Source organism: Miniopterus schreibersii (assembly GCF_964146895.1).
Source record: "Miniopterus schreibersii genome assembly, chromosome: 1".
Taxonomy (NCBI): Eukaryota; Metazoa; Chordata; class Mammalia; order Chiroptera; family Miniopteridae; genus Miniopterus; species Miniopterus schreibersii.
Genome location: NC_138101.1, coordinates 103,723,919 through 103,737,751, shown reverse-complemented (window position 1 = coordinate 103,737,751; position 13,833 = coordinate 103,723,919). Strand labels below are relative to the sequence as shown.

The 13,833-nt window shown below is 36.4% G+C and overlaps 1 protein-coding gene across 1 annotated transcript in view; it reads right to left on the bottom strand.

Moving 5' to 3' along the window:
- ARIH1 (ariadne RBR E3 ubiquitin protein ligase 1) overlaps positions 1-13,833 on the bottom strand; it is a 135,260-nt gene that overhangs the window by 69,701 nt on the left and 51,726 nt on the right. The window contains exon 2 of the mRNA XM_081129902.1: positions 12,042-12,109. Coding sequence (XP_080986028.1) covers positions 12,042-12,109 — 68 coding nt within the window. The remainder of the gene's footprint in view (positions 1-12,041; positions 12,110-13,833) is intronic.

The window sequence follows — 13,833 nt, the reverse complement described above, 5'->3', positions numbered from 1 at the left end:
TTTTTAAAAAGATGTTTCAATAGTCTTATCTATTTAGTGCACAGAATGATCCAAATTATTAAAAGTTTCCCAGAGTTTCCTATATTTTGTGTCTTCGTTAAATCTCTACCTTCACATCTCTCTCACCTATACTCTGTTTTTAGTTAGTTATCATCCTAAGCCACGCTAACATTTTTTTTTTTAAGCCTGGATTATTAAGATAGTTTTCCAATTGGTCTTCCTGCCTCCAATCAGCTCATACTGTTACTAATCCACGTCCTCCCCCACCGCAATAATGCTCTTACCTCGCATTTCTCCTTAAAGCAACCTTCAAGGGCTTTCCACTTAACAAGAAAAAAGTCCAAATTAATTTGCTTAGAATTCAAGGTCTTCCATAATGTGCTTCCTATTAAACATGTCCAATCATTTCCCCTTTATTCTTCATGTATTCCTGCCTCTTTAAGTCTCATTTCCGGTTCAACATATGCTCCTTAAACTTCCCACATCATTTGTTTTCTGAACCTGAAATGACTAGTTTCCACATCCCCCTGCCCTTTTAAGTCCAATCAAATGCCATCTTATCAATAAATCCTTTCTCACCTAAGCCAGAAATAACCTTTAATATATTCTCATGAAGCTTTATCTTTAAGTATGTTGGGAGTAGAAACTGTATATGATACATTGTTGTGTGTACCTACGTCTTCATCACCAAACCTCTGCTCAGTGTCGTACACATAGCTAATATTGAAATACATTCTTGAAATTTATGAAGTACTGAAATAGCAGGGAGACTAGAGACAACAGAATGGATAAAATAAAAATAACTTCACATGAGGTAACTAAGGGAGCATATTACTCCATGATTCAAACAGGCTAGTAGGTAGTGGAACAGAGATCCCAAGTTCTTAACCACTACAGTATAATAAGACAATACATTTGCCACTTTCCATACACTGCTCTCCAATAATTCCTAAACTGTTTAAACAGGAAAAAACACACACTACACTGTAGAAGAACAGTGATGAGTGCCATCACAAAGGCCAGGCTTCTGTCAATCAAATTTACTTTCACATCTTAGAAGTTAATACGTAAAACAATATATTATTACTAATGTGGCAAAGAAAAGCTCCATACATATTGTCATAACAACATATAAGTGCTAACTCTAGTACCTATTCACTAAATGGGTATTAATGCTTCAGAATGAAAAATGAAAACCTATTTGCAACAAAGTCTTGGAAAGCTTGAAATCAGTCTTTAAGATTCTTTGATTACACCTGTCTATTAAAATTAGTAAGTCAATGACTACCTGTATTCCCTCCCACCTCAAACATGTCAGTTAAGTCATTAACAGTCACCTTATATATTATCAACTGAGTCTTAAAATTTTTATTAAAATAGGCCCATAAGGAAAGAAATCTGAATTGCAAAAGAGAAGATACTGAATTTTTACTTGTTACCAACTTGAAGAGCTCAATTTTGGGGGATTTGTCTCTAACTCCTGCCAAACCAAAATCTAATTTACATCCATGTCATAATTTCAATGAGAGGTCTATTATAGAAATGAAAATCTAAAAATGGCTGAACTTAATGAAAATATTTACTGAACACTGACTATGTATCAGTTATATTATGTTCTAGGAAGAAAAATGAGTACAATAGTTCCTGCATAAAGAAATCTAATATAAGTGGTGAAATAGTAAATCAAATACATATTAAAATGCAAAGGAGAGAGTGATTAACTTTCTTGAGAAATAATAAAAGCCATCTTAGAAGTAAAGTTTAAATTGGGTTTTGAAAGACAATTAGGGAAAAGGAACTTACATGACGGTACAATTTCAAAGGTGCTCCCTACATTGAAAACCACAGAAACTCTCTGTCAGACAAAGGAAACATTCCTAAAGGTTAGATGACACAAAAATTAATTTGGTGACCACCTTAAAAGTTTTATACTACTAAAGTGTAATTATGAGAACAGAAATAAAGATAAGATGCCAGAAAGGCAAACAGAGAGGGATTTTTAATTCTTGTCATAAAAAAGAAAGGAAGAAGGGACAACTCACTTTCCCAGTGTCTCCTGCTGGGAGGATTCATGCCTAGCAGGAACAGGGTAACCTATAGTTTATGAAAAAGCATAGTACTTGAAGAAGGTTCAGTGAGGAGTTCACTCTACACCAAAGGGGTAAGGAGGTATCCAGTTTTCAGAGGCTGCAGTAGCAGAAGTATTAGTCATAGTGTCACGTGCCCAATATTCATGATACTGTGATGCCTACTATGCCCAATAGCAGCAGCAGCAGCAGCAGCGCTTCCATTGAAATAGTTTCACACTTGTGATTTTGGCATTTTTCTGGCTGCACAGCCTACATGGCTGATTCTTAATTTTTAATGTAACTTTCACTTAACCCAATAAAATTAGTTTACAACTAAAAATTCTGATTGATAGGAAAGGAAAAAGGTTCAAGATAGAACAGATGAAATAACAGAAACAGTATCCCACAAAAACTGTGATAGGATCAAAGCCCAGATGGAAAGGTTGGCATTAAAAAGTAGAAGGCCAGATACAGTAATTGCTGCAGTTCTGATTCTCTGATTGCTTCATCTGAAGGAGCATGAGAATAATCTAGTAGGTAGAGGAAATTCTATTTAATTTGCAAAACAGAAGAGAAATTAATCTAAAGTAAAAAGGCAGAAGGCTGGGTAAGAATGAAAGCGGCAACGGTCAGATAAAAGGGACCAAAAAATTCAAACAGTCCTTTCTCCACCAGCCAGCCCCTCCTCCACCCTACCTTCACCAAAACTCTTAAAATATAACAAATCACTCATATTTAGGGTCAAGAGAAATTTGTTTAAACTGTTTGGGAGCAAATAAGAGGAATTTCTTTACACCTCTATTGCCCTCACGGACCAGGAGCTTCCAGGATGTTGGTACTGTTTAAAAGTTCTCACTTTAATAGTCTATCAGTTGATTCTCTTGCGTTCCCTAGGGAGATGATTATACTGTCTATATAAAACTTTCCCTCCTTTCTAATCATTATACTACTTTTGATTTTAATGGACATGCTTCTAATGTTTCAACATTAAGTATAATTTTGCTGTAGATTATTGACACCCCTTATTCAGCTGAGAAATTACCCAAAAATTGTTTTTTTCTAAATCATGGATAAATGTAAAATATTATTAAATGCATTATTGGCATTTATTATAATTACCTTTTGGTTTCTCTTCATTAACCTGGTAAAGTAGTAAATAATCGAGATGAATTTTTCCCCTGCTGGTGACCTGTTTTTCCATTCCTAGGAGAAATCCTGTTAGGCCATAAATTCATTCGATTCAATTAATTAATGTTTTATTTATGAATTCAACAGCTATGTTCATTATGAAAATGGTTTTCTTATGCTTTTCTTTGTCATTTTTTGTCAGATTCTGTAACCAGGGTTATTTTAATTTGGCTAACATGAATTAATAATGCCTTACCTTTTTCTAGTTTGAAATAACTTTCAATAGGACTGGAAGTCCCCTTGAAGGTTTATTAGAAAGAACTTGTCCTTAAAAATCATCTAGTGCTTTTTGGGGAAGGAGAGGTATATATCTTTTGGTGTATTTATTACATTTTTCCATGATTATTTTTCTACTTCATCTTGGGGGTGGGGGCAGTTTAGATAATTTACATTTCTCAGCTTTCAAGTGTATTGGTAAAAGTGATACACAGTATTCATTTGTAATTTTGAAATATTTTTCCTATCTATAGTTATGCATTATTCCCAACAATATGCTTTGTTTATTTGTACCTTTTCCCCCTATACTCCCATTACATTTGCGAAGTTTATTTCCCCCCTTTTTCAAAACAGACTTAACTTTTTAAAAAAGTTTTAAGTTAACAGCAAAACAGCAGAGAGCAGAGAATTCCCATATACCCCCGACTCCCACATGCACACAACCTCTTCCACTACCCACATCTCCCAAGAGAGTGGTACAATCAATGAACCTATGTTGACACATCATTATCACCCAAAGACTATCATTTACATCAGGGTTCACTTTTGGTACTGTACATTGCATGGCTTTAGACAAATGTACACTGACATTTTTTTCCACCATTAACAATTTTATACAGAATAGTTTCACTGCTCTAAAAATTCTTTTGGTTCCGCATATTCATCTTCACCACCACCAGGAATCCCTGGTAACACACACACACACACACGTCTCCTCACCTGAGGATATGTTTATTGATTTTAGAGAGGAGGAAGGGGGTAGCAAGAGAGAAACATCAATCTGTTGCCTCCCATAGTGCCTTAATTGGAAATAGAACCAGGAAACTTTTGGTGTACAGGATAATGCTCCAACCAACTGAACCAACTGGCCAGGGCACCACTGATTTTTTTTTATTGTCTCCATAGTTTTGACTTTTCCAGAATGGCACACAGTTGAAATTATATAATATGCGGCCTTTTCAGATTGGCTTTTTTTCATTTAGTAATATACATTTAAGTTTCCTCCATGTCTTTTGATGGCTTGATAAGTCATTTCTTCTTAGCACTGAATAATATATTCCATTGTCTGGATGTACCAAACTTATTCATCCATTCATCTATTGAAGGATATCCTGATTGCTTCTAAGTTTTGGCAATTATAAACAAAGTTTCTATGATAATCTGTGTACAGGTTTTTGTGTGGATGGAAGTTTTTAACTCATCTGGATAAAAACCAAGAAAGCTGACTGCTGGATTGTATGGTAAAAGGTTTTTTAGTTTATGAAGCAACTGTCAAACTGGAAGCAAAATGGCTGTACAATTTTGCATTCCCTACCAGTAATGAATGATAGTTCCTATTGTACCAAATCCTCATCAGTATTTGGTGGTGTCAATGTTTTGAACTTTGGTCATTCTTACAGGTATATAGTGGTATCTCATTTTAATTAGTAATGCCCAAATAAAATGATGTTGAGTAACTCTTCATATGCTTATCTGACATCTGAATTTCTTCTTTGGTGAGATATCTATTCAGATTTTCGCCCATTTTAAAAACTGTATTTTTTCCCTATTATTGGGTTTTAAAAGTTCTGTTTCTATTTATCAGATGTCTTGTGCAAATATTTTCTCCCAGTCTGTAATTTAGCTTCTCATTCCTGTGTTAATTCCTTTTTTTAATTTAATTTTGTTCTCAATTGCATTAATGTTGCTTTATCATAAATACCTATCCTACTCTCTTTAGGTTTATTTTGTATTTTTCTAACCTCCTTTCAAAGGTTTAGTTCCCTACCTTTTTCTTTTTCTGATAAAGATACAAAGACTGTAAATTTCCCTGTACCTCTCCAGCCACATTCCTATTGTATGTACTCTCATTATTTAGTACTAATTACTTTATTAATTTCATTTTTGGTTTATAAGAATTATTTGGAAGTATGAAAATAGAATGCGTATCAACTTAACTTGAAATTTATGTGACCAATTTGAAAATAATATACTCTGAAGGGTACCAAATACCAATGCATACTTTAAACTGTTTATTTACTGATAAACAGTCTAAAAGAGAATAGTGTAAGAATAGTTAAACGCCGAGAGAGAGAAGAGAGCTAGCACCCTCAAAACAATAATAAAGTTATTAAAATGAATAAAGTTGGATACTGTTAAAAAAATTGAAAATGGCTAACTAGGAAAATGGATGCAGAAAGACTAGCAAGTTAGTAATAATAATAAAAATAATTCAGCAGTTTAAACATTTCTCTGTAAAATGGTATATTCGTATCAGAATAAAATTTCTGATGTGTTTTTAAAAACTTAGTGAATTAAAGGCAAGCCTGAGGAACTTTCACAGACCAGAGCAGAAAGACAAAGATGATAAGTACAAAAGAAGAATTTTGAAAAGAATTAGAAAGAGTGAAGTCAAGGATTGGCAGCATGAGAGATCCCCTTGGTCTGTTCTTTGAAGTTTCAACAATTTGAAAGCTATAATTCAACAAAGGATTCCCTGCTCAACTCACAAACACATCTGAGCAATCTGGGCACTGAAATATCTAAATTGGGCAAGTGGGAGCGAAAAGGGAGAAGAACTCAAAGGCACCACAGAGGCAGCCCTGCAGCCAGGAAAGAAGAGGAATCAGGCTGTGAATGGCACTCCCTTCAGCCGGGAGGCACAAAAAGATTTAGTCAGCATTCTGCCAAAATGGGCAGTAAGAGTTGCAGCTGAGACCAGTGATCTGGGCAGGGACAAAACACAAAGGTGTGGTCATGGTTGTCTGGCAATTGACACTGTAGACAAAGAAACAAAGCCACGGATCCTGGCTGCCTTCCCTTAACCTCCCAGAGCCTGCTTCCCCTCACCCTTCCAGTCGGGTTGCAGAGCACATTACCTGCAAACCCAAGAACCGGTACTATAGAAACACTTCTTCCAGGAGCAACAGGTGAAGTCTGCAACTAATCTCAGGGTTGGGTGGAGAAGGAGGGCAGATGTTGTGAGGTCCGAGGTCGCCACTGCTGGGAGGGCAAAGCAACAAAGGAGGCAGCTGAGTTCCCCCAGCTCACTCCACTCCAACACATCAAGGCTGCTGCACTGCCTGCGGGAGACAACACTGGGATTTCATGGATTTGGAGCCCCATCACCCACTGTTTCCCCTGCAGGGTTGGTCTCCTGGGACAAAAGCACCCACCCACCTTCGCAGGGAACACAGGTCATTTTCCAACACCCCACAGAGAGCTGAAAAGCCAGAGAAGTGCAAGAGAACTAAAAAAACCCACAAAACTTGTGATGTGGCACCACCTACTGGAAAATAACAGAAAGAATTCTTATCAATCTACTAGAGAAATGTCACTCATACACAGATACCCAGACAGAGAAGGAATCCATGGAATACCATGAATAACAAAGCTAATGAGGCAGCTCAGAAAGAAAATGAAAAATCTACAGAAAATAAACTTAAAGACATGCAAATATGTGATTTGAACAGAGGTGTAGCCATGGCTGTCTGAAAATCGACATTGTAGACAAAGAAACAAAGCCATAGAACCTGGCTGCCTTCCCTTAAGCTCCAATAGCTTGCCTCCCCTCACCCTCTGAGTCCGGTTGCAGAGCACATTACCTGCAAACCCAAGAAATGTTGCAGTTCTTAAAAAACTCAGAGAGATGCAAGAAAACAGACAGGAAGTTTAATGAACTCAGAAAACAAATCAATGAAAACAAAACGAGTACTTTACCAAAGAGACTAAAACTTTAAAAAAGAATCAAATAAAAATTCTGGAGATGAGGAACTCAATAAAAGAGATCAAGAATGAACTGGAAAGTAGTGGTATCAAAAATAGAAATCTAGAAATGATGCAGAGGGAAGAAGAGACTTGAGCATAAAAAATATATAGAACTCTACAAGAACTATCTGACACCATCAGAAACAGCAATATAAGGCCCACAAGAACTATCTGACGCCATCAGAAAGAGCAATATAAGGCCCAAGTTGGTGTGACTCAGTGCTTAGGGCATTGGCCTACACACCAAAGGGTCGCAGGTTCAATTCCTGGTCTAGGACATGTACCTGGGCTGAAGGTTCAATCCCTGGCCTGGGTTGGGGCACGTGCGGGAGGCAACCAATCAATATGTCACTCTCACATCAATGTTTCTCTCTCTCCCTCTCCTCCGTCCATCCCTCCCTTCCTTCCATTCTCTAAAAATCAATGGAAAAAATATCTTTGGGTGAGGATTAACACACAAAAAAGAAGCAATATAAGCATAATAGGCATACCAGAAGAAGAGAGGGAGAAGAAAACAGAGAGCATGTTCAAACAAATACTTCAGGAGAACTTCCAAAACCTATGGAAAGAGCTAGATCCTCAAACCCAAGAAGCAAAGAGCACATCTAATTACCACATTCCAAAATGGCCTTTCCTAAGGCACATTGTATTAAACCTGTCCAAACTTAAGGCAAAAATAAATGAATGGGCCCATAGCAAACTAAAAAGATGCACAGCAGCCTGGCCAGTGTGACTCAACAGTTGAGCATGGACCTATGATCCAGGAGATCAAGGTTCAATTCCCTGTCAGGACACATGCCTGGGTGGTGGGCTCGATCCCCAGCAGGGGGAATGCAGGAGGCAGCCAATCAATGACTCTCATCATTCATTGATGTTTTTCTCTCTCTCTCCCTCTCCCTCCGAAATCAATAAAATTATATTAAAAAAAAAAAAGATGCACAGCAAAAGAAACTGACAACAAAACAAAAAGGCAACTAACCAAATGGGACATGGTATTTGCAAACAACAGCTCTGACAAGGGGTTAATATACAAAAAATATAAAGAATTTATACAACTCAACACCAAACAATCGAATTAAAAATGCGAAGAGGACCTGAACAGACATTTCTCCCAAGACGACATACAAATGGCCAACAGATGTATGAAAAGATGTTCAACTTCACAAGCTATTAGGGAAATACAAATCAAAACTACAATGAGACACTACCTCACATCTGTGAGAATGGCTATTATCAACAAGACAGATAATAACAAGTGTTGAAGAGGTTGTGGAGAAAAGGGAACCCTCATTCACTGCTGGTGGGAATGTACACTGGCACAGCCACTATGGAAAACAGTGTGGCAGTTCCTCAAAATATTAATAGAGCTACCATATGACCCAGAATCCCTCTGCTGGGTACCAACCTGAAAAAGCTCGAAAACATTTATTCACAAAGATATATGCACTGTTACGTTCATTGCAGCATTATTCTCGGTGGCTAAGACATGGAAACAACTGAGTATTCTTCAACAGATGATAGGATAAAGAAGATGAGATATATATACACACACAATGGAATACTACTCAGCCATTAAGAAAAGATGCAATACTGCCATTTGGGACAACGTGAATGGGCCTTGAGAATATTAAGCTAAGCAAAATAAGTCAGTCAGAAAAAGCCAAGAACCATATGATTTCACTCATATGTGGAATATAAAACTGAAACTCAGACATAGACAACAATATGGTGGTTACCAGAGGGAAAGGGGTGGGGGCATAGTGAAGGGTAAAGGGGGCCAAATATATGGTGACAGAAGATGATCTGACTTTGGGTGGTGGGCACACACTGTAATATACAGATCATGTATTATAGAAATATACACCTGAAACCTATATATTAATCAATTTTGCCACAATAAATTAGAAAAAAGAAAAAAAAAATGTAGGAGACTTGGAAAAGAGATCCAGAAGTTTCAACGTTTGAAAAGGAATTCCTGAAAGCATTAAGAGAATGGAGAGAAGGTAATATTGAAGCAAGAACAGCTAAGATTTTCCCCAAACCAAAAATATGAGTCTGAAGAGTTAAAGGGTCCAAAGGGTATGTTTTCAAAATTCACCCCTAAATCTCAAAACATTAAGGATTTCTCTTTAGAGCACATGAATGATTATCACGTGTGAAATTTGACTTAATGACTAAAGGATCTATTCTAGAGTATAAAAGATAAATTTGGAGAAAACAGAATGCAATAAACAAATTAGAAAAAGAAGTTAAACACAAGTAAAAATACTTAATATCAAATGAAAATTTCAAATATTAGTTTATCAAGCTGAGAGGAGAAAAGGAAAGGATAGAGAAAAAAAGTATGCTATAATTTTTATCTTGTGCAAGGCATGGATATAAATACTATAAATATTATAAACTTATAGTTTTGTGGGATTTTTTTTGTTAGTCCTCACCAGAGGATTTTTTTCCCATTGATTTTTAGGCAGAGAGGCAGAGAGGGAGGGAGGGGGGGGGAAGGGGGAAGGGGGGGAGGGGAGGAAAAGGAGGGAAAGATACATGTATTGGTTACCTCCAGCCCATGCCAGGACCTGGGCTGCAGATTGAACCCTTTGGTGCTCAGACCAACGCTCTAACCACTGAGCAAGACTAGCCAGGGCCAAACTTAACAGTTTTAAGTATCCATACACAAATTCTAAGGATGGCTACTAAAAATAAAATATATAACTTAAAAATTATTCAGGGGTGAGGAGGCGGGGAGAGGAAAACTTGATGACAGCAACAGAATAACCAAAGACAAGACAAAGTAAATGTAAAGCACAACTTACACAGGCAGTAGTTTAACCTAAGAACATCAGTAATCATAAAATAAAATATGGTAGTGATAATATTAGACAATATAGGATACAATGTGAAACTCATTAAATGAGACAAAAACAGTACATATTTTAAAACACTACTTAAAAATTAATAGGTATCCAATAACGTATCTTCAGAATATAAAAAACCAAAATTGAAATTAACAAAGGAGAAACTGAAAAGTTCACACAATCAGAAGTTTCCCAAAAGCCACCTACTTTTTTTTTGTTGTTGTTAATCCTCACCCGAGGATATTTTTTCCATTGATTATTAGAAAGTGGAAGGGAGGGAGGGGGAGAGGAGATGAGGGAGGGAGGGAGGGAGGGAGGAGATGAGGGAGGGAGGGAAGGAGGGAGGGAGGGAAGGAGAGAGGGAGGGAGATGAGGGAGGGAGATGAGGGAGGGAGAAACATCGACGTGAGAGAGACATCAATTGGTTACCTCCTGCACCGAAACCCAACTGGGGCAACGGAATGAACCTGCAACCCAGGTACATGGGCTTGACAGGAAATCAAACCCGAGACCCTTTGGTCTGAGGTCCAATGCTGTATCGCTGAGCCACACCAGCTAGGGCAAAGCCGCCTACTTTTTAATTCATACTTATCGCACTTAAGCATAAAATTTATTTGAAATGTGTTTGAAGAAAAGCATTACTAAGAAACAAACTGTAAATAAGTCTAGTTCACTAGAAGAGTATCAGATATAAATAAGAAAACTCCCTTTCCTAATAGGGGTGCCATAAAATAAGCCTGAAAATAAATGTGACCAATTTAAAAACTATCTCTGACTTCAAATAAGATGGTGAGATCCATGGGGGAACAAAAACAAAACTAAACTAGTCAAGGAACATTTTATTCTTCATGAATCATGGGAAAGATGTACAGCACATGTTTAAGAACATAAGTTTAGGAGTCCAAAAAACCTGAGTTTGAATGTTAACTCCTTGTGTTACAAAACTGAGATTTAATATATTATTAAATCTAAGTCTTAGTTTCCAAATGAATTAAGTGGGTATAATAGTTTCTTAGCCCCATAAAGCTATCAAGATGATAAAATGAAATAATGACTGGCAAAGAGGGCTCAATAATTGATAGTTATGTTGGTCACTATAAATTGTAGTTGTGTAAGAAATTGGGTGATATTCTTAATATTACCTAATGTGTTTTACAAAATGCTTTCAGTTTTCAAATCAAACGGGAAATATTTTTTATTTTTCACCATATTTGAGTTCTTAGTTCCCAATAACTAGTTGTAACTTTCTACTAAAATTAGGATTGTTAATTTTAGACTGAAAGAATAAGGCTGAGAGAATAGAGGCTATTAACCCTACTCCACCTTAACAAATGTTCTGAATTTCCAATCTAAGGAAGAGAAAAAAATTAAGAATGGCATCAGTACTGTTGTTCTCCAGTCCCAGTGATTTCTTCCCTTTTAAAACTAGAAACACTATCTGAGAGAAAATATTTTTAAAGTCTCCAATGGAATATAATCTTGCATCAAAACTAGAAAATTAGTTCAAATGGCTATTTTGGTGGCCAGGATAACATGAGCAACTTCTTTATTTTGTTTTACTGAATAAATGTCATTAATATACCTAACAGAGAATTAAAGGTTTATGGGCAAGAAATTTTAAATAGTTTTAAGATTTTATTCTTGTATTCCAAGAACGTATCAAGTGTTTTTGAAAACCTACTTTTAGTTCTCGGTACTCAAAAGGATATATATATATAGAAGATACTAAAGCAGAGCCCCCCACTTCACCTCCAAAATAAAATAAACATTAAGCCTGATTTCCCTTAATACTGAATTACTGCAAAATTTATGGATGAGGAATATAAGAGATTAAAGCAGATACTACTTGCACACTGGTTTGTTCACATACTGGCATATAAATCAACTTCCTTACTTGCTTCTTGTAAATTCTGTTCAACGGGCTTTCTGTGTTACTTTTAAGTACAAAGCTGACATGATAGTTCCTTACCTTTCCATTAGCTTCTCTTTATCCCAATTGAAGTGGCTAAGGAGTATTCTTGTGATAGTTGCTGGATTCTAAAGAAGGGGGAAAAAAAGTCATTTTAAGGTAATAGCACTTCATTGACATTTAGTGACTTTTTCGGTTGAATTTATAACACTCCACCCCAAATTTCCTTTCCTAAGATATTTATCCCCTTAAAAAATACAAATTTTTAATTATAAGATCAAGATTATTTAAAAATAGTACGCCACACCAATAAGGCAGGTTTCTATAGGATTCTAAAGCAGAATTCAAAATAAGCCAAAAGGGAATTAAATGAAAAATTACTGTATTATATCAAGCACTAGTGAAAATTAACTTTTTTGCAATTAAAGAGTTAACATCTGCCACATCAGCACACTATTAATCAATAAAATTTCTAACACCTTATGTATCAAATAGTTCAAATGATTCCAAACCATTTTTAAACCAGAAAGTCCTTCAAAGACATTTAATGAAAAATGACCAAAAAATCTGTACTGTGTAATAATTTATAGAGTATAATCTTAGGTTGGTATTTCTTTCCAGAAAAGGCTAATGCCATGAAATAAAAGTTTTACTGCCCTATCACGATGCTGTCACAAATTTTTCCATTTCCTATAAAATTAGTGAGCTTACTGTCTGGGTACAGAATTTTGACTTAAAATGCAATGAGGCCTAAAAGATGAGAAAAGTCTGACTGGCTCAAAGATACTGGAGCTAATTACAGTATCAGAGTCTACTTATTTGTATTTAATGTATAATTTTATTACATCATATAGCATTTCAAAGAAGGTCTCTGTGCATAAAACTTTAATTTCACCAGTTAGACTACAGTATTAGTTAGCTAAAAAGTAACCCTATATAAAAATCATGTCACAATACAGACAGACTCGTAGAGACGAGGTTAACAGCTATGAGAGGGGCAAGAGGGGAGGAGAGGCAGGAGGGAGGGGAGAAGAGTGGGGAGGAGAGAGGGGGAGCAAAAAGGAGAAAGTACTTATGGAGACAGACAACAGGTGATTGAAAGGGGATGGGTGGAGGTGGAGGAGGGCATAGAGGGGATATTCGTGAGGGGGAAAAAATACAAAATAAAAAAAACAAAGGGGGGGGAAATCATGTCATGAAATAAATCTCTGTCCATTATTCTCAACAATACCATCCATCACAGGAAAATACACACATATTCATACCCCCAAAAAAGCCAAAGATGCAGCCATGGCTACTCCCATACACCCACCACTCCAGGCACGTTATAATCCATCTAGTACTCCTTACTTCTAGGACCCAGACTTCCTCAAGAATCCTCCTTTAACACAGCACTACAGATAGACACCAGCAATCTACGAGAGTTATTTAATATGTGAAAAGAAACCTATTAACTGATCCTCAATTATAATGTGTTTATTTGTACGGAATATTTAGACATTGTCATGCACCCAGCTTTTTCTTAGAAATGTGATTCAACATTAAAAACAAAACAAAACTGAGTTTGGTAACAGGGTTTCACAATCTAAATATTCATTTAGATTTAGTAATATGTAAAATAAGGGCAATAATCCTATCAATTGGCAGAAGTCTAATAGTATTCACTAGAATCGTGTGACTTTGTGGCACCCAATACACTGTATTCTGTGCCACTAGACAGAGTGCCTGAAGGAAAATGTTTAGGAATTAAGTCTCAACTTACAAAGAAAAATGGGGGAGGAAGGCAAATGCCCTCTCTAACTTTATGCTGCTGGTGCCTTTTTGTTTGAGTTCCAGCATCAAAAATTGGTCC